Source organism: Silurus meridionalis, chromosome 4, assembly GCF_014805685.1.
Source record: "Silurus meridionalis isolate SWU-2019-XX chromosome 4, ASM1480568v1, whole genome shotgun sequence".
Lineage (NCBI taxonomy): Eukaryota > Metazoa > Chordata > Actinopteri > Siluriformes > Siluridae > Silurus > Silurus meridionalis.
In genome coordinates this window covers 36,917,182-36,939,500 of record NC_060887.1, presented here as the reverse complement: position 1 = coordinate 36,939,500, position 22,319 = coordinate 36,917,182, and the positions used below count along the sequence as shown (strand labels likewise).

At 38.7% G+C, this 22,319-nt stretch overlaps 1 protein-coding gene across 1 annotated transcript in view; it reads left to right on the top strand.

Annotated features, from left to right (window-relative positions):
* Positions 1-22,319, top strand: part of gpr158a (G protein-coupled receptor 158a) — a 152,048-nt gene that overhangs the window by 104,779 nt on the left and 24,950 nt on the right. The window contains 1 exon segment of the mRNA XM_046847487.1: positions 20,151-20,260. Within this exon segment, the coding sequence (XP_046703443.1) occupies positions 20,151-20,260 (110 nt within the window).

The window sequence follows — 22,319 nt, the reverse complement described above, 5'->3', positions numbered from 1 at the left end:
GAAAAGAGACAAGCCGACTTTGGGCTTTGATCTCGCTCAAGTGCCGGGAATGGCCGGAATGCCGCATGTAATTGAGAAGCCATGCTGATGACCACAATGGCTTTCATGTATCTATAGGTATCAATGCAGCAAAGAGCTCTTATTAGCCGTAACATTGGTGCTGATTCCTTGTTTTTCCTGAGGTCTATAATATTTACAATAGTTACCACTATTATGTCTATCTTAAAGCCGAGTGCTAAATGAGAAAACTTAAGTAAACCTAAAAAGCTATATTTTATAATACACAGAGCCTGCTGAAAGTGTGGAGACACCTAGTCTATTATGGTTTTTGAGATACATGCACGTTCCTTTGTTTTGATGCAGCAAACTAAACCAAAGAATTAGACAAAGAACAACTTGAAGAAAGTTCTTCAGACATATGAAGAACAACATGGAGGTGGAAGCTTAATAGTTTGGTGTTGTTTTAGAGCAGGGAAGGTTGGAGACTTATTCTGGGTGAAAGGAACCAACATGGCAACCATTCCATACTCCAACACCATGCAATTCCATCTGGACTGTGGTTCAATGGAACCAACTTCATCATGCAAAAAGACGATGAGCAGAAGTGTACATGCGAGCTCTGTAAGAGGTATTTAGAGCAAACAGTCGTCTGGAGTGATATCTATCATGGAGCTGCCCAGTCACTGCACCTAAATCCTACTCAACTGCTCTGGGATCAACTGGATCACAAGAAAGAAATCTCCAACTAGGACAAAGAACACCTTTGGCAAGTTTTACAAGAAGCATGGAAAAGCTGTTATTCATACTAAGGGTTTTTGAATAAAAATACGTTTGTTGGTTTAGTTGGTTTATTTAGCTTTCAGTTGGCTATCAGGTGTAGTTTATGTTTGAAATAAAAACCTGGACCCACACCAGCCCTTTGTGGTTAAGGCTGGACACCCATGGTTAGTGGTAGAACCAGGGAATTTTCATAGGGGTGGCCAGGCAGGGGCCAGCAGTTACTCTGGGGTGGCACAGAAAATAACATTATGCAAACAAACATGGCACTCATCCAATGTTAAAATGCTTTTTTAAAAAGTATTGAAAGTCCCCAAATCACATTAATGTTTACTGTGCAATTGCTACAATATTTACAATATCATTTTAATTATAATTAATATAAAATGTGTAGTCATCACTGATCCAGGCATGAGTTTGCGCTGCATTTCCTGTCTCCCACTTTTTACAAACGCTGGGATATTTTTTCACGGCCCAAACAAACCAAGAGAATTAAGATTATGTCTTGTGCTAATTTCACAACAATCTGCCCATACTGAACCTATTTAACATTTATTGGTTTTTCAAACTTCTATTAATTTATCTTGTTGGGATTTGGAATCACAGCACCTGGTCTCAACCAGAATACTATTAGTTCCCTTTCAATTCTGGTTCTTCTTAAATGGGGGGGTTTAATGCTATTTCATGCATTCTAGACTTATTTACACCATTTAAGAGTTGGATGATAATTTGGACGCTTTACTGAGTATTTCTGTGCTAAATACAGTTTTTCTGAGTGCCTATATGTTTTGGAAAAAACAGATTTCAAGTATTTCTTCGAGAAATTCCTTGTATGGCCATTTCTTCCGGCACACAGAAACCAGAGTGCGAGCAAGAGCACACCCATCACCATGCTTCATTTGGTTATGGAAGTCATAAGCAGCACTTCACAGGACTCGCTCGAGTAAGACCTTTCCAAACAAAAGTGCTTCTGGATGTGACAGAAGGAGACTTTCCGCACTATGGAAATAGTGGGTGCAGTTTGTTTTTCCGGGGCAGCAACAGAGTTTTGCAGGTTTGTTCCAGTCATTTCTTAAGCTTTGGCCACGCCACACCTTCAGGAGCTTGTCTGTTTTTGGCAAGAAGCATAAATGTGAATTTGTCATTTTACATCTGATAAATCAATCAATCCATCAATCCATCAATCCATCAATCCATCCATCCATCCATCCATCCATCCATCCATCTATCCACTATCTATTTTAGGGGTTCCTTCCTCATGCCACCTCAAAGAAGGTTAATTTGCTCATTAGGGATCTAAATCAACATACTGATTTGTGTTATGATGTGACAGTGACTATTGATTAGAAAAAGACATTGAATTGAATATGGCATTTAAAACACAGCCATGATTTATTTATTTATGTTTTATTAACCACTTTTTGTGGTTAGTAGTAGGCAGGGGGACTGCATGACTGACAGATAGCGTTGATGCACAGTGATAAATAAGTCCTTTCAGCTGTCGTTATTGTGAATGGAGTCACTCTGCACCCCCATGCTTTCAGAGGCCAGCTGTGCTGTCTGATTTCACACTGACTCATGAGGCAGCACAGAGTCAGTGAGCCAGCTAGAAACCGAGCCTTGTGGCTTCATGCTGGGTTTTTTCCCCAAACCAGAACAAAAATATACATTTATCAAAAAGGTTTAATCAAATTGAATCAATCTATTGCTTAATATTGATCTATTGATTGATATTTTTTTTTTTACAAGGATAAAGGTGAAACCTGTCATCTTCTCTTTGACTCCGGATTGTGTGAATGTAAATCGGTGCATTTTACAGGTTAGCACCATTTTCACTCACAGGCAAATTAGGCGGTCACTTAGGACGCAACCAATTTGAGGGTGGGCCCCAATGGGGGCCTCCTGCCCTGCCACCACCCTGGCTCATTTAAATTATCTACCTGTTTTTCTGCTGATGTGTAATATACACTATATGTTTACACACTTGAATTCAGGCAATTTTGCAATTATTATTAAATATTATTACATTTTTTTCATAGAAGGTAGCAAATGATTTGCATGGTGAGGAGGTGGGACATTGTGGTGGGAGGCGGAGGGTGTGACAGTAGGAATCTTACCTTCTAGCAAAAAGGCTAGAAACGGCCCTGTTACAGGTAGAGAAGACAAAACACAAACAGTTTAAGGGATGTTCAGTATTTTTACACTTTCCAGAGCCTTTATATGTATTTGTTGTACTTACTCATCAGCTCATGTACATTTTTTAACTGTGTGTCGCTGAACTGAACTCAACACACACTCAATACTTATTTCACTTCATACACATCCATGTCCTCAGTACCACTCATATTATATTATAATCATATTTACATATCACTTTCTATGCTGTTTTGCACCTCTTGATGGCTGCTCTTGCTGTTTTTGCACAACATTGTGTTCATTTTTATAAGTACAATCTAGTTCATATTTCTCTCATTTGCACATTGTACTGTAAAACATATACAGCAGGTTTACTGGTCGGCACTGTTTTGTGTTTCTGTCCCACACTGTCTTGTGTTGTCTGGTGCAGTGTCTTTTGTTTTGCACTGATTGCACTCGGATGCACACGATGCACTTTGTTGTTTTTATGTAGGGTAATAGGGTTCTATGTATCTATGTATCTATGTATCTATCTATCTATCTATCTATCTATCTATCTATCTATCTATCTGTCTGTCTGTCTGTCTGTCTGTCTGTCTGTCTGTCTGTCTGTCTCATAGGTCCATTTTTTCTTGTTTATCTATCTATCTATCTATCTATTCATCTATCTATCTATCTATCTATCTATCTATCTATCTATCTATCTATCTATCTATCTATCTGTCTGTCTGTCTGTCTCATAGGTCTATTTTTTCTTGTTTATCTATCTATCTATCTATCTATCTATCTATCTATCTATCTATCTATCTATCTATCTATCTATCTATCTATCTATCTATCTATCTATTCATCTATCTATCTATCTATCTATCTATCTAAACTATATCAACTAAAGCTCATGTGTTTGTCCTCTGCTCCTTTTTGGCGCCGCTGAAAAGAAAAAGAAAAGCAAAACTCGTTTCATTTGTGAGCCTGATGCTAAATGCTATTTCTAAACATTAGAACAGCAGTCTGGATTATTAGTCATGCAGTACATCATGAAACATTCCCAGTGACATGTAGGCAATGACACATAGACAAATGTGTTGTCTGAAAAGGAAATGAATAATGTGGCTGATTTACTGTTGAGACAGGCTGATTATTGGCTTCCTCACCCTCCGATTCGCACTCCCTCTTTTTCACATTTTCCTTTTTTTACCTCTGCTTTTGTTCCTCTTCTGTGTATCACTAGCCTGCCTTCCTTCTGTTCTTTCTTGCTATTCGAGGGTTGAATGACAGCACTAATAGAGCGATGGTGGAATCTATCACATGGGTGCAACAGGGTCGTGTATTTGAGCGCCTATACCACTGTGTTTTCATAAAGCTCTGTCTGGGCTCTGTGTGTGTGTGTGTGTGTGTGTGTGTGTGTGTGTGTGTGTGTTTTTTTTTCATTCTATCTGTTGGGTATGTTTTTATTTTTTGGGGGCTGAGAAAAGCCTAGAAAAAAGACGGATTATGTAATTGTGTGCCTTCTTTGAAAATGGTGAGGAAAGCCTGTCTCAGATAAGGCCTGCAGGACAGAAGGCATTAGGTACGGCTTTACCCCTGTGTTATGTAAGGGCAAATAGAATCCCTTTATGTGGCTCTGGTCTGTGAGTGACCTACACTCCAGGAAGCTCCTTAATGGAGCGTATGCATGAACGTCCTTTCACAGATCATGCTGTTCTCTCACATGGGCACTGTAGAAGTCATGTCTCATATGAACTAAAAACTACGATCCTCTTAGGTGCACTATACACAGGATAGTGATGAATTGGTAAGGGTCATGAGTCCAAAAAGGCTGTGGACCATGATTCTGTGAGGCTTAGAGTCCACAGGGAGGCTAAAGTCCAGATTTCAGTAGAGGAACATGATTCTCTTGATGTTTACACACCTGAGGGCAGTATGACGAGGTCACATAAAGGTTTAAAAGCATGTGAGGATTAGTGGAGGTCATGTGAAATTTGTGGAGCAGATTTACATGCCATGGGGCAGGATGTGAACTTTATTTTTGGGTGTTATACCAGATATCCACTCCTCAGACCAGAATGTAGAAAATTATGATTGTTTTAATACCACTCTTTTTGCTTCACATGCTGGGGAGCAACATATTAAGATGTTTTCTCAAGAGACACTATGTGAAGGATTAAGTTTCTATTGGGTTCTGGAGCATAACCTTCTTCCAAATTTACACTTCCAAGAGCCATACGAGAAAGCCAGTGAGGGACGAAGTAAATGAAATTGGTTACTGTACTTAAGTAGCTTTTTCATGTATGTGTACTTTACTGAAGTATTTTCATTTGGGGAGACTTTTACTTTACTACATTTCAAAGTCAAATATTTAACTTTTTACTCGAAATCAGTCGTTTCTTTTTATTTATGAGGATAAAAAAGAACTGGCCAAATCGAGTCACCAATCAGGGTCGAGCACACGCTCTGTTTTAAACTCGTTCTGATTGGTGCTTGGTGTATCACCAACATAAAGTTCAGCATCAGTTCGACATCAAGCAGAACATTTAGAGAGGAATAAATGATGAAGAAACTCCAGACTTGAACTTGATACAACCACCATGGCCTTATTTATGTGATTTTTCTTGAAATGTTTTGTGCTCATGATAATTGTAATAGAAATACATCAGTGTTTGAGTCATTAATATCATTCTATTAATAGATCAATGTGCTGAGAGTCACATTCAAGTCCTTTTACATAATCTGAGGTGATTAAGTAAAGAGTCTTGTGATAAAAATTTTAATAGAAACATTACAGCCATAATAAATTGTAGTACTTTGGATACTTAAGTACATTTGAAGGCAAACACTTTGGTACTTTTACTCAAGTGAATGTTTTATAAGTACACTTTATTTTACAGTCAGTCATATTTTACAGAGTGTATCTCATGGTTTGTGTACTTCCTCCAACACTGGAGAAGGTCAGAGGTCACATCAATGTTAAAATACGGTTGTCTCTGATGTAGAAGCCTTGGAAGTATCATATGGAGGTCATATGTTGGTTATTGACCACAAAGGTCTTTCAGGTTTACTCTCTGGGTGGCAGGTTGTGGAGGCCAAAGTTCATAATTGGTCAATAGAAGGTTGAAATGGTTAAAATGCTAGTATAAAACTTTCTTTCGGCTTCTCCCATTAGGGGCGCCACAGCGGATCAGCCGCATGTTTGAATAGGCACATGTTTTTTTGCTGGATGTCCTTCCTAACGCAACCCTCCCCATTTATCCGGGCTTGGGACCAGCACTAAGAGTGGCTGGGGTTGGTTCCCTGACCGGGGATCGAACACGGGTTGCAGCGGTGAGAGCGCCGCATCCTAACCACTAGACCACATGCCAGTATATTGTATGTAAAGATCACATGAGACATATAGACCGTGATGATCTCTCAAATTCATATTTGGAAAGTGGAGTCTATGTGAATATATGGAGAACAGTGGAGTATACTTTTTCTGTTGTATCTGGAAAACAAAGTTTTTTGATAGTGTAGAACATACTTTGCTACAATAATTTAAAATATAGATTATATACAATATGATTTTTTGTGTTTACCCTCCAGAGGTCAGTTTATGAGAAGACTATATGCATACACATTTTGGAGAACATTGTTTTCTTTGAGTTTGTGAAGGTCAGAGATCAGACCAGGGTTAAGGAACATAGCTTTGTCTTAGGTTTATGCTACAGAGGGTAAAATGCACCAGACAGAGGTCATACTGAAACATAGTGTGATTTCTGTTTACCGTTCAAAGCTCACACAAGGTTGAAAACCATCATTTAGGTTTGAATTACAGATGGCCACATGTCGAGGTCAGAGATCTGAAGTTTAAAGTGTGTACTATGTTAGTGAAGTGTTCGAGCAGGCAAAGATTAACCAAGGGGCAAATCCAGATAAAGGTCATTGGGCCTCAGGAGAGAACAGAACAAGGGATCTCGGGGTGTTCATTAAGAAGAAAATAATAATTCTTGGAATTAGAAGCACATGCAAGGCTTTTGTCTGAGATACAGACTAACAAACAGGCACATCTAAACAGACTATGACTACAAAATAAGACACAGGGGAGACAAACCAGACACAGCAAGACTAATCCTCAGGGACAGCTGGTAACAGTATCAGAGGGGGTGGTGCAGGAGGAGCTGGTGCAGAACCTGGAAGAAACCATGAAGCAAACATTGCTAATGACACGTTAACTCAAAGCATTACCTGACTGGTTATTATCGTTTTCTAGCGGTGTAACGGTACCTCGGTTTTTTAAACCATGGTTCAGTAAACGGTACGGTTTTGTATGGTTATGGGGAAGAAATGCAAAAATTTAACTGCTTGTCATTTTTTATTAACGTTGTTTATTGTTAATACCATTTGTGAACATGTGTTTTTCAAAACAACTTAAAATAAAATAGCTATTATAAAATTGAATTGAGTAATTGAATAAATTTTCACAGATTAAATGGTTGAATAAAATTAAATAAAATAGTCTACATTAGTTAGACCCCATTTAAGAAGTGCATATGTGTAAATATATATATATATATATATATATATATATATATATATATATATATATATATATATATATATATATATATATATATGTGTGTGTGTGTGTGTGTGTGTGTGTGTGTGTGTGTTAAAGGATAAAATGTAAGGATAAAAACATTAATATACATATATATCTACGCTTGCAGGAAGGCATCCAGTCCTAAAAACAAGATTGATTGTACCTCTAATTTCGAGGGGTTCGAGGGTCTTCAGCACTGCAAGCACTTTATATAGGTTTAGGTTTCAGGTTACTTAGTGCAGTACTAATTGCTAAAATTCAAAATAAAATGGTAGCAGACTGTGAAGCTATCTATGTTATGCATCAAACGCATTCACTTGAACCCAGTTTCAGATACACAAATTAGCATAGATGCAAATATTGCTAAAAGCAACCCGATCCTGCAAGCATTAGCTTTTATCTGTTGTGTACATTTGCTCTTTTACGACTTTTTTAAAGACTGCTTTAGGTTTATTATTAATATTATTGTATAATAAAAACTTTCTTTCGGCTTCTTCTATCAGGGGTCGCCACAGCGGATCATCCGCATGTTTGATTTGGCACGTTTTTACGCTGGATGCCCTTCCTAACGCAACCCTCCTCATTTATCCGGGCTTGGGATAGCTTTAGTTATCAAAAATGAATAATAAAGACTGCACACCTGGATATACGAAACAAAATTATATAATTAACATTGACCTTCTAATATTATCTAACTTAACTAATGATGCCTAGAACTTTAGCACAAGCCTTTATATTAGCAGTAGGTCACACATCATAGATAAAAAAAGATTTCCAAAGTAAAGGTAACGTTTTGTTCGATTTCAGAAAATAGCACTTTGTCTTGTTTTTGTTGCACTGGAATTCCTTGGTCAATCCCTTGAACAAGATATGGAGTAAGAGATGTTATTTTTGCTTATCTAGCATCATCGTCAGACATTTTTCTCTTAACTAGTCAGCATCTTCCATGTTCTTAGTTGGTTTTCAGCTTGCAGTGCCATTTACATTTACATTGACGTCATTTAGCAGATGCCCTTATCCAGAGAGACGTTCAAAAGTGCTTTAAATCTCTATCAATGAATACATCAAACATTTGCTGCCTCTCGAACATTTCCTGTTTTTCTGATTACCCCTTTGTCTTCTCTCGGATAATTCTGCTTGCTGTTGTCGACCCCTGCCTGTTTAGGTACTCTCTATTAAAGCCTGCATTTGGATTCTTACCTCTATCTCCATGCGTCACACCATTGCCACGCCAAGTCACAACCGCCCCATGTTACAGAATACACAGCCTCTTACTAGTATACAGCGACTTTTGAGAGTCTTCAGGACACCATGGACCCAGTGTTCCAGCTACTTCATCTCCAGCAAGGGAGCTCATCCATTAAGGAGTATGTGCACATGTTCTGTGAGTTATCAAACCAATTATTAATAAAAGACAATTTTGGTTTTGGACTCAATAAGCCAATTAAATCATGGTTGCAAAGAGGGATGTGTAAAGGCACACTAGATAACTGCCCAAGATGGATGCCAAGCCAGAGCCCCTGTTCAAGATGGCCACCGTGCCAGGGCCCCTGCCCAAGATGGCCACCATGCCAGAGCCCCATCCAAAGATGGCCGTCAGTCCAAAGCCTCCAGCCATCCTGGAGATTAAGCCGCAGTCTACAGCCATAATGGATGCCAGTCCTGTGTCACTGAGCATCATAAGGGTGGCAGTTGAAGACACCCAGGCACTCGAAAGATGTTGGAGGCTGGCTTCCAGTGTGACGGATCCACCGCTGGTGTCAGGAAGAGCATCAGGCATCCCAAGGGCCTTGGTATTGGCCATCGAGAGAGATTTGCACCTCTATCCTCGGCACTCCTGGTTATGGTGGTAGCTTTTCTGTGTGTTTGGGCAGCACACTGTTCCATGCTTGATCCGGAGCCTGCTCAAGCCCAGGAGCCTGATCCTGAGCCAGCTCAAGCCCACGAGGCTGTCTCCGATAAATCTCCAACCCACGAGCCTGACCCTGAGCTAGCTCCAGCCAACGTGGCCGCTGCAGAGCCTCCGAAGTTGTTTTTGCTCGATCTGCCTTGGTTTTCTTCACCATCAGCACTACCCAGGTGGTCATCTGCTCCACAGTAAGGATCGTCAGACCCAGACGCTCTACTGTTGTCATCAAAGACTTTGCCATGGTTTTCTGCTTCGCCAGCTCTGCCATGGACCCCTTCTTTGACCTGGTACCCTTCGGCTTCATCATGGTTCCCTGCTCTGCCATTTTTTTCCGCTACGTTGGCTCTGCCATGTTTCCCTGCTCTGACCGCGCCTTAATGGTTTCCAGTTATGCCTGCTCTGCCCCAGTCACCAGAGCTAGTAGTCTCCTGTACATTATTAATACATTTGCTGGAAGCTTTACTGAACCTCTCAGCTAAAATCTTCTCAGATACTTTGTTTTGTTTTGTTTAGACTAGAATATGCTCTAATAACACATTGCTAAATATGTGCTAAGTTTAAGAGATGCTCTTTCACAGCTTTTCGTTATTTTGGCGTTATTAGCTCTCTGTGAGCTTTGCCTTTTATAGAGTTTTGTGTGAGTGACTATTACAGGACCTAATTTATACAGAAGTATAGAGAATTACAAAGTGTTTGCAAACTTTCAAGCTATGCTGCAACTACATTAAAACAAAAAAAAAACAAAAACATACAGTATGCCAGTGAAAAAAAAATTTACATGGTTAATTAAAAGAAAGAATAGTCTTGACTGAAGATCGTCTTCCTGAGGTTTTACTGCTAAAAATATTACATGCTAACTCATGCTACCTCACTTGAACTTACTTCTACTATTACATGCTAACTCATGCTACCTCATGCCTACTATTACATGCTAACTCACATCTACAATTATATGCTAACCCACTCTAACTCACACCAACTACTACATGATAACTCACTCTAACTCACGCCTATTACATGCTAACTCATGCCTACTATTAAGTAGCTAAATAAGAGGCATGTGGCATATAATGTAGGTAATAAGCTCCTTGTTATCTATGTCCTTTTGAGAAGAAGATGCAATGACAACGCCATCCAATTGTCACCATGTTTCTCTTAGCAACCATGCAGATATTCTAGCACTTAGCATTGATTATTATTATTATATACTACTACTGCTGCCTTTTTCATCTCTAGGCTTCCTCTTCCCAGTAATGATGGTGTACAGAGAGCAGCTAAGCCTGTACTGCTACTCTAATAGCTTTCTTTGAAACCAGAAATGTGTAGACCTGAGCATGTGTGTGTGTGTGTGTGTGTGTGTGTGTGTGTGAGAGAGAGAGAGAGAGAAAGAGAGAGAGAGAGAGAGAGAGAGAGAGAGAGAGAGAGAGAGAGAGAGAGAGATTACTAATAAAGTGAAGTAAAGTGAAGGATGTTTGTACGATATCTTACTTCAAGTCTGTAGTGACAACACATTATTTTTTAAATACTACACTGTGTCGTGCTCTAGTTCATACGATTTTGGAAACGTTTTTCTTTGGCCAAGGTTGTGTACAGGATGCTTTAAATACTGATCCTTATTTGTTGCTCTGAATACAAATGCATTTCTTCATATTTCTTTTACTGGATATGCAGCGATGGGTTCGAAGTTCTTGAGAGTTCGGGAAAATGTTTGTAGCCTGCAAGAGCATTGTGTGACTTGCATATGAGGAGAGATGATTCTTAGTACGTGTAATTCAAGATCCATATGATGAGGTCATCAAGTACAAAGTAATGGCATCCTCTACAGAAAGAAAGTGTTAGTGTGCAGTAGCTGAGCTGCATTATTGGAAGATTTAGCACATGCCCTGTTTAAGGGGTGCTTTATCACAGATTATTTGTTGTTTTTTTCCATTTTTAGCTGTCTGGAAGTTTTACGACTTATATGGTTTGGTCATGTGCAAAGAAAGAACATGGTGTATATGAAGCGGTAGGAAACATTTGGAGGAAAAGAAGAAGGTCTATGAATGTGGACAGCGAAGACATGCAGGTGCTTGGAAATTTCTAAGCAGACGTCCAACATTTTAACCACTGAGCCACCGCTTACCTTCAAAGCAACTACTTTCATTTATATTTATAGCGTTTGGCAGACACCCTTATACAATGGAGAAGTTAAGATGTTAAGGGCCTTGTTCAGGGGCCCAGCCCTAACAATTCGCAGTGCTGGGATTTGAATGTATGATCTTCCAGGCAGAAGTAATCTTAACACTAATTAAACGAACTAAATTACCACTTTTATCTGTGCACTTGCACACTTACAACCTTTTGTGTTCCTGAGCTCTGCATTCATTATCATTCTTCCTCTATTGAAAATGTCACATGAGCTAATAGACTTGTGAGTCTGGAATGACTGACAGGTGGGACAGTGACCCCCTGGAGGCCCCAGCCTCTTCTCTATTTTAGATTTGCATTCCCTCACCTTGCCCCTATTTTCATGCTTGAATGACGTGATGCACTTGCTTTCTGTCATAGTACAGGGAGAAGATTTTGCGTTTATTAAAGTGAAATAAAATTACTGACTTAACTAACATTAGAAAATATAGTGTTAACTGTATTTCTATCAGTAAACCATATATATTAGAGACACTAAAACATCTTAAAACAAATGGTCAGAAATGCCCAAATGTTTTGCGGCAGGAATGTAACGAAAATGTAAAGCATATCTTCATAGAGCTGGCTTTGTGTTTAAAGGCATTGTTATGTTGGAACAGGTTTGGGTCTTCTAGTTCAAGTGAAGGGAAAATTACCTGCTACAAAGTAATCCTATACAATTGTATGCCTTCAATCAACAGTTTGGGGAAGAACGGCTCTAGATGTAACCCCTGTCTAAAAAAAGATCTCCCAGGGTGGGTGTTAGAGAAGGGCTACAAGGTCTGCAAACCATGGCCTCTCCAGAGAGAACTCCTGGGAGCAGTGCAACAGAGGGAAAAACATAAAGGGCATCCTCGGCCACTCCTGTACCAAGGTGTCCAGCCCTAGAGGGGCTGGGGTGTAATGGAGAACCAAAGGGGAGAGTGCAATGTCTCTCAAGTAGCCAACAGGTCCACCTGTGCTCTCTCAAATTTTCTCCACCACCTCAGGGTGGAGACGCCATTCCCCAGGCCTCGGCTGTTGTCTCGAGAGGGCATTTGCTCCTTCATTTATGTGGCCTGGGATATATGCTGCCCTCAAGGAGATTAGCTTCCAATGGGCCCACAGGGCTAGCCGCATAACCTTGATCATAAAGAGTGGATTGCCCCTCCGAGAGAACCCTCAGACTCTGAGCCAACATTGGAGGGTTCCCATGTGCAGGAGGTCAAGTGGAAACACATTGGACTCTGCTGCCACCAGACCCAGCAGTCTTTGTACCTGCTTTACAGTGAGTGACTGGCCTTCCCTCACTCTCCTGAAGGCCGTAAGGATAGATTCAACATGAGCAGGGGGGACAACTGTGCCCAGATAACGGTCAAATCCCATACTTTATACTTGAGCCGACTAATCATGCTCCACTCCCAAGCAAGCTACACACAAACTGTGCTTGCTATCTATTTATACAAATTTTAACTGCACCTTACCTTTTCTGTAGAACAGACACACACAGAACGCTTTATGTTTTAAAAGACTTGGGTAAAAGTTGAAGTACCGATTATACATTTTTTACTCGAATTAAAGTAAAGAAGTTTGGGTTCTGACATGTACTTAAGTAAAAAGTAGCAGTTACTACTACCTGTTTTAGCATGATGCTGGTAACTGGTGCTGAACTGTTACATTATTTTAATATTAGGGCTGTCAATTGATTACAAATATTTAATCGTGATTAATGGCATGCTTGTCATAAGTTGACTCAACATTAAACTAAACTTAATCGTATACATTTTGATCTGTTCTAAATGTACCTTAAATGAATACTTTTCAAATATAAATACTCTAATCAATATCGGCATGGACAAATATGGATGCGTTATGCAAATGTATGTTTATTATTAGTGGAACCAAACCAATATAGAGACTGAAGACAAAATATTCTTGTAAATGTTTTAAAGTAATTGTGTCAATTTAAATTACGTAAATCATGAGGACACCAAACGGAACCTTTGCTATGTTTTCACACGGACGGTTAATGTGGTGATAACAGAGAAACTGTATGTCTTCTAACTTTCCTACGGATTTGGTTATTTTGATTACGGTTTTATTTATGTGGCTATGAGGGTATACAAATAAAATTAGACCGTTTACAGATTCAAACAAGGTATTGCTCTTATCTGTACGATCAAAAAAGTCAAAGTGATTTCAGTTCGTTTCGTCGTTATGAGAAATGCCACAAAATGACCCCAGAGGGTTAATTGTGTGCATCATGGTGGATTTTGGTGCGGATTTGAGACTTCAGACTGAGTAAAACAAATTTGTACTGATTAAAAATACATTTTCGGTGGAATATATTTTTATTTATATATACAGTGGAACCTCGGAGCTCGCGGCCTCAGCGCTCGCGACCTTGCATGCTCGCGACTTTCATTCCGACCGGCGACTCTCATTCAGATCGGCTCGTGAGCAACCGATTAACCGATAAATCGATTTCGTATAGTGTTCTTTGTATATACATATATATATATATATATATGTATGTTCTGAGTAAAAAAAGGACGTTGTAAACAAACGTGTGTCGTGTTGATTTTAATTTTGCCTCTTTTATGTATTTATATTTTGAAGAAAAATAGTCAAACTGAAGTGCACGCATTAATAAAATTAATGCTGTTAAAATGAATTTGCGTTAACACATTATTAACCCGTTAATTTGGACAACCCTAATTAATGTTACCTAATGAATGTATCCAGGCTGAACATCCACCATATAGAACACAAGCAGAGAAAAGATGATGATGATCAGGTGATTAAAAATGTTTCTCTTCTCAGTCATGTTTATGTCACTGACTCCTTCTGTCTCACCCACGTTAACCCCACGGTAACACCTTCGTGAACTAGCCTACGTCTGTGGTGTGTGAGAGACAGGAAATGACAAGAAATAGCTTGATGGGTTGAAAATGGGGTGCAATGATTAAAACTAAAGTAACGAGTCTGTTTTATGAATGTCGAAATGGAAAGTATAAATATTTGTGTAAAAAATTAATGAGTAAAAGTGAAAAGTTGTCTGAAAATAAATGAAGTAAAATACTGCTACCAGAAAAATCGACTTAAGTACAGTAACAACGTATTTGTACTTCATTACCTCCCTGTTCAGCACACCAACACATGCACATAAAAAAAGAAGTTTCAGTTAACCGCACGTTTTATTGTCTAAGTTCATCATCAATCATTACTTATTCAGAATTTGGGGATTCCATGCAGCGATATAAAACTTCTCCAAAGTACTACATTCTTATTATATCATGGCTCCCCTCATTTTTCTCCTCCTTTTGATCCATTAAGGCTCACATTTGAGCTGAATAAATGATCTGATATAGAAAGCCCCTGCCTGGTAACCAATCACAGACTACTCAAAGGTCCCAGCAGGAAGACTTTAAAAATAACACACAGACACCCAAGTTGCTGTTAATTAACTAACTAAATATCTAACTAACAAACTAGCTGTATGTTTTGTTTTTGCCACCCAGTATTTCCATGTTTCGCCTTGCCATGTACTGAGTCTCATGTTTCCTTATTCTATTGCCTTCACATATTTCACCATTGCCTGAACAATGCCACTCCAATAGTGTACAATAGTGTACAAGAACAAAGTGTCTGTCTGTCTGTCTGTCTGTCTGTCTGTCTGTCTGTCTGTCTGTCTGTCTATCTATCTATCTATCTATCTATCTATCTGTCTGTCTGTCTGTCTGTCTGTCTGTCTGTCTGTCTGTCTGTCTGTCTATCTATCTATCTATCTATCTATCTATCTATCTATCTATCTATCTTATCTTATCTTAACTGACAGTTCCCAGTTCAGTCGAATTTGATTGAAGTCTACAAATAATATGATTCAGTACAAAAACAATTTGTTCACTTTGGAAGATTTGCTCATGAGCAGAACTCTAGAGATCATTCCCATCTTACTCTGTCTCAGGATCGAGAACCAGCTCCAGGATCAATCTGTACATCTGGACTGTTGGCAGTCATCCATTTCTCCCTTTCCTTTTTTTATAAATGCGTCAATACACACAAGCACCTGAAGAACCTAAATATAGACTCTGTACTACACCAGAGGAAGTCAGCTAGGATCATTAGGATGTAACTAATAGCCTAATGATTTAGTAGAGAAAATGGCTCCAGGCGAATGTAGGAAACGTCAGTCTGATGTTCTGTCTCACTCGTTCTTTAAACCGTGTCTCACTTGTGCTTGGGCTGCTGTGATTTAATTAAATGCCTGATCGTTCATGAGAGCAGAGTTTTGGGAGAAGATTCTAATATGGCATGCTTTGTATTGCATATGTTGTAAAGCTTATAGGAGTAAATTCCACACCTTGCTTCTTGAAGGACATTAAAGCACCTATCCATAATAATTTTATTTACCAGTGCCTGAAATCCTGCTCAATTTGTCCCAAGAATTGGTGGATGTGTGAGGCAAGGACTAAGTGCCACCTTTACTGTAAAGTGCATCCAGAAAGTATTCACAGTTCTTCACTTTTCCCACATTTTGTTATGTTACAGCTTTATTCCAAAATGGACACAACACGAAGGATGTTTTTTTAAATCTTTGCAAGTTTATTAAAAATCTAAAATGAAAAAAAAATCATACGTACATAAGTTTCACAGCCTTTGCCATTATACTCAAGAGATGTTTCTACAACTTCATTGGAGTCAACCTGTGGTAAATTCATTTACTTGGACATAGACACCAGCTTATATGAGGTTGCACAGTTAGTGTGTGTCGGAGCACAAACCAAGCCATGAAGTCAAAGAAATTGTCTGTAGACCTTAGAGACAGGATTGCATCGAGGCACAGATCTGGGGAAGGGGACAGAAATATTTATGTGGCATTGATGGTCCTAATGGGCACAGTGACCTCCATCATCCATAAATGGAAGAACCACCAGGACTCTTCGTAGAGCGGAGCTGCCCGGCCAATAGTCGGGGATGTGACCCAGAACCCGATGGTCACTCTAAAAGAGCTCCAGTGTTTCTCTATGTAAAGCTTCCTCATATTGCTGGAACATTGGTCTACAAAGAATAGAACATTTTTTTATGAGGGAATGAGGAAGCAAAAAAAAAAAACAGACTCAACAAAAAAGCATTTTATTTTCCTCTAGTCTTTCAGTGCAACTTTCAGTGTTTCATTTATCAACACTAACACGCACCCAGCATTGTGCTGTTCAGCTTTTTCTTTTCCCAGAGCTTGTCTCTCCTGACTTGTAATTGGTCCTGTGTCTACCCCCTTTTTTTCCCACTTTGCTTATCCAGCTGTTGTGTGTTAGTTCATAAATAATATCTTTGTTTCTTTGTAAAGTCTTGTCAGCAATAACGTGTCTAATTGGGCTCTAATTTTTGCCCTTCCTTCCCTTTTTTCTGCCCTGAGGTCCTTGTTTTGAAGTTGTTTATCCAAATCAGTCCATTTCCTCCATTGTTTCTTAAAAAATGGTTACTCTAACAATTTCCACCTGCTTTCGGGCCCAAAATACAACATGCTGAATTTATTTCCCAGGGTTATCCAAGTGCACAGGACATTGAATCACATGACATAATAACATTATGAGCGGTGAAGTGAATAACACTGATTATAAAAGGAAATATTTATTATAAAAGGGCCAAATTGTGATGGCATCCTGGATGCACTTTCTGGATGCACTGGGTCTCCATTACTGCAGCTCTTATGGGTGGGTACTGGTCTGCAGTATCTATCAAAAGTGCTCCAAGGAAGGAACAGTGGTGAACTGGCGATGGTCATTGTTAGCCGAGGCTCACTGATGCACTTGGAGAGCGAAGGCTGGTCCGTGTGGTCCGATCCAACAGACGAGCAACTGTAACTCAAAATTTGATGCTGTTAATGCTGGACGGATCAGGACTGTTTTGGCAGCGATGTCGAGTACAGGCGTCAGTACATCACGTGCCTAAAATTGTGTCATCATTTTCAAAGCCTCCATTCACACTACAACATCAAAACAGCGTTTTCAAATTGATTCACTTCAGAGAGCATTTTCAAAAATCCATGTTCTTGCTGACTGTATACGCAGTCTTAGTTTGAGAAAAATAGAGAAAAGAAATATGCGTTTAATAAGTGTTTTATTAGCGTTTCATCTGTTTGTATCAAAGTTTTAATGGGGACATGGCCTTAAAAGACTAAACAGTTTGTCCATTGCAGGTCAATTCTGTTTTTGTAGGACTGACAGCCACGGGGACATCACAAGGACACGCCCATTTGTGCAATTTCTGTTGTGTGAATTGATAACAGCTTCTCCATGAATTCAACTAGCAGTTATATAGCGCTTCGATTCAGCAGTTTTTTTCTTAGCTCCTAAGATCAAGCAGCTGTGTGAGAGTGTGTAAGAGAGAAAGAGTGAGAGAGAGAGAGAGAGAGAGAGAGAGAGAGAGAGAGAGAGAGAGAGAGAGAAAGAGAAAGAGTTTATTCCCCAGCATAGGTACCTTTTACTGTTCTGCTCTGCTTACGCTGCAGTGAAACATTCTCTCGAGGTGTTCACGTTCGTCCACCGAGTCGGAACCGACCAGCTGATATATCTGCACTTCTCTCCTGCAGATCTCCTACAGCCACCAGGAAACTATTAATGTCTGCACTAATCCGATTAACATTAACAATCCCACAGGGGAACGCGTGCCACATCTGCTGCACACTGATAATTATACGGCCTCAGGTGTTTGCTGTGTTTTAATTTTTTTTTGTCTTTCATGCATTGGACGCCATCGAAACGCATCTCATGTTTTGGCTCACCTTTGGGCAGCTGTGCTTTTATCCAACACACACACACACACACACACACACACACACACACACACACACACACACACACACACACACAACACACAACACACACAGGGTCAGGAGTCTAGAGTAAGGTCACTCCATGGTTAATTCATCTTTTGTTGTCTCATGCATCAATTAAAAGGCCTAATTATATTGCACAGGGCCTCAATAGAAACGTTTCATCTCCTCAGCATGGATTTCCTGCAGCGTTCAGCGAACATAAACACGTTCTGTAATAACTGCTTGCTACATACATTACAATTCATTACGGGCATTATACATTATATGTATACTCCGTATTCTATTTCTATTATACATTATATTGTATTTTCCTTATATATTATATAATGCACCTTCTTTTTTTATAATGCCAGTGCATTGTTATGGTCTATTTTTATTGTATATAATATTTGGATTTTATTGCATTGCAGTTTTATTTGATTAAAATAATATTATGCAGAATACACACGCTATAGTGCCAAAAATATTGGTTCACCTGACCTTTCCTGCTATATGTGGTTCTTTTCCAAACTGTTACCACAAAGATGGAGGCACTCAATTGTACAGGACATCTTTAGATGTGCTACAAAAAAATTTGGCATTCACTTGAAACACACCTGCTCCAGGATGGCGATGCCTCTGTGCACAAAGTGAGCTTAATGAAGATCTGGTGAAGATCTTGTGTTTTCTGCTATAGAGCTCTGATCTCATCCCTACTGAACACCTTTGGGATGAATGTGAACGCTGACTGCACCCCAGGTCTCCTCACCTACATCAGTACTTGCATTTCATAACACACTTTTGGCCATAAGCACCATAAGCACACTCCAAAGTCTAGTGGAACATCTTCCCAGAAGTGTGGATCAATTATAAGAGTGAATGGGGACCAAATGTGGAACGCAATGATAAAATAAGATCACATACCAAACATATGTCCAGGTGACCCAATACTTTTGGCAATATAGTGTATATTGGATTGGAAGATCTTCTTCTATAGAATTCCAACCCTATTGGAATAATTGGGAACACTGACAGCACCCCAGGCCTCCTCACATCTCCTACATCAGTACCTGACTTTACTAACACCCATGTGGCTGAATGAGCACAAATCTCCACAAAATAGTGGAACATCTACCCAGAAAAGTGGAGGTTGTTATAATGGGGGAAAAAAAGGAAATTGGAACTCGGTGTGGAATTGGATGTTCAAAAATAAGCACATACCAATTCGATGGTCATTTTTACACAAACGCCTGTCCATGTAGTGTAGGCGTTTATGTTTGATGATGCATTCAGTATGACGTCTGCCTCCAGCTTGAAAGGCAGTTTCATAAAGAGATTTATTTTCTCACTAAAATAAAATCACAATTAGCCTTCTATATTATAAACACCACTGAATCTCACTTCAGTAGTGTCTGATCTCTGAAGGCTTACAATATTTATGATTGTTGTTATGTATTAAGGCCAGATTTATTAAAGCAACAATTATTATTATAATTATTACATTACATAAGTACAGTTTCTGATCCAAGTCAGCGATCAGACACACATTTAATATCCCCACCAGCTAACGTGTGACTGATGCGAATGTGTACTGAAATACTGAAACTGAACGATAACTAGGACAGATAAAAAGACAGTACTGCAGATTAGATTTTGATTCATTTGTTTATACACAGACCTCAAAGCGGTTTCTGTCTGTAATAAAATGACGGCTGGTTGTTCACACACCAAGTCTTTCTGATTATGGAAATGTGAGTCTCTATGGATGTTCTTGTGTGTGTTGTGCACAGGGGGTGGTCCTGTACTTCCAGCCCAGTGTGTTTCGCTGTATCCTGCTCAGATGGGTGCGCATGCTTGGCTTCGCCATCGTGTACGGAACCATCACGCTCAAGTTATACAGGTATGTGCTGATGTGTTTTTTCCCTGTTTAGAGACAGATGGATGGATGGATGGATGGATGAATGTTTTTCAAATGTGTAAACTTTCAATCAAACATTTTCTATAGGTTTTGGAATAATATTATAAGGATAAACGGGAAAATTATAGGATAAATATATATATATATATATATATATATATATATATATATATATATATATATATATATATATATATATATATATATATATAAGCATAAATGTATAGCTATGCACTTATAGGGAAACAGTTTTAAAGAATAACATATGGGGATACAATTTTAAAGATAAATGTATAGTGGTACACTTACTGCATAGGGATAAATTTATAGGGATACACTTACAGAGATAAATGTATAGGGATACACTCACAGGGATAAATGTATAGGGATACACTCACAGGGATAAATGTATAGGGATACACTCACAGGGATAAATGTATAGGAATACACTTACAGGGATAAATGTATAGGGATAAATGTATAGGGATATACTCATAGGAAATAATGTATAGGGATAAATGAATAGGGATACACTTACTGCATAGGATAAATGTATAGGGATAAATGTATAGGGATACACATACTGCCTAGGATACATGTATAGGGATACACTTACTGCATAGGATACATGTATAGGGATAAATGTATAGGGATACACTTACTGCATAGGATACATGTATAGGGATAAATGTATAGGGACACACTTACTGCATAGGATACATGTATAGGGATAAATGTATAGGGATACACTTACTGCATAGGATAAATGTATAGGGATAAATGTATAGGGACACACTTACTGCATAGGATACATGTATAGGATAAATGTATAGGATACACTTACTGCATAGGATACATGTATAGGGATAAATGTATAGGGACACACTTACTGCATAGGATAAATGTATAGGGATACACTTACTGCATAGGATAAATGTATATGGATAAATGTATAGGGATACACTTACTGCATAGGATAAATGTATAGGTATAAATGTATAGGGATACACATTGGGATAAATGTATAGGGATACACTTACAGAGATAAATGTATAGGGATACACATAGGGATAAATGTATAGGGATACACATAGGGATAAATGTATAGGGATAAATATATAGGCATACACCCATAGGGAATAATGTATAGGGATAAATGTATAGGGATAAATGTATAGGGAAACACTTACAGGGATAAATGTATAGGGATAAATGTATAGGGATACACTTATAGGAAATAATGTTTAGGGATAATGTATAGGAATACACTCATAGGAAATAATGTATAGGAATACAGTTATAGGATTATATAAAGGAACTTTTAGAGAATTGTTTACAGAGATACACTTATAAGTATGTTTTTATAGGGATACACTTATAGGAATATACTAATTGGGAATGATCTATAGGAATACATTTAAAAGGATACACCTAAAGGAATAAATGTATAAGCATTTATTTACAGAAATAAATGCAGTAGGGATATACTTATAGGAATAAATGCACAGGGATACACTTATAGGGATAAATGTTTTGGGATACACTTAAAGGGGAGTAGTAGTTCAGTGGTTAAGGCACTGGGTTACTGATTAGAAGGTCTGGGGTTAAAGCCCTGGTATTGCCATGCTGCCACTTGTGGGCCCTCGAGTCTTAACCCACTGTGCTTCAGGGGTGCTGGATGATGGTTGACCCTGTGCTCTGACCCCAGCTTCCTAACATCACTGGGATATGCAAAGAATCTTACTGTGCTGTGATGTATATGTGACAGATAAATGCTGTTTTACTTCTTCTTACAGAAATTAATATGGATACACTTGTGGAGAATAATGTATAGGAATACAGTTATAGGAATATATAGGAACTTTTAGAGAATTATGTACAGGGATACACTTATAAGTATGTTTTTTAATAGGAATGCACTTATAGGAATATACTTATTGGGAATGATATATAGGAATACATTTAAAGGGATAAAAGAATATACATAAAAGCATTTACTTACAGAAATAAATGCAGTGGGGACACTTATAGGCGTTTAAAA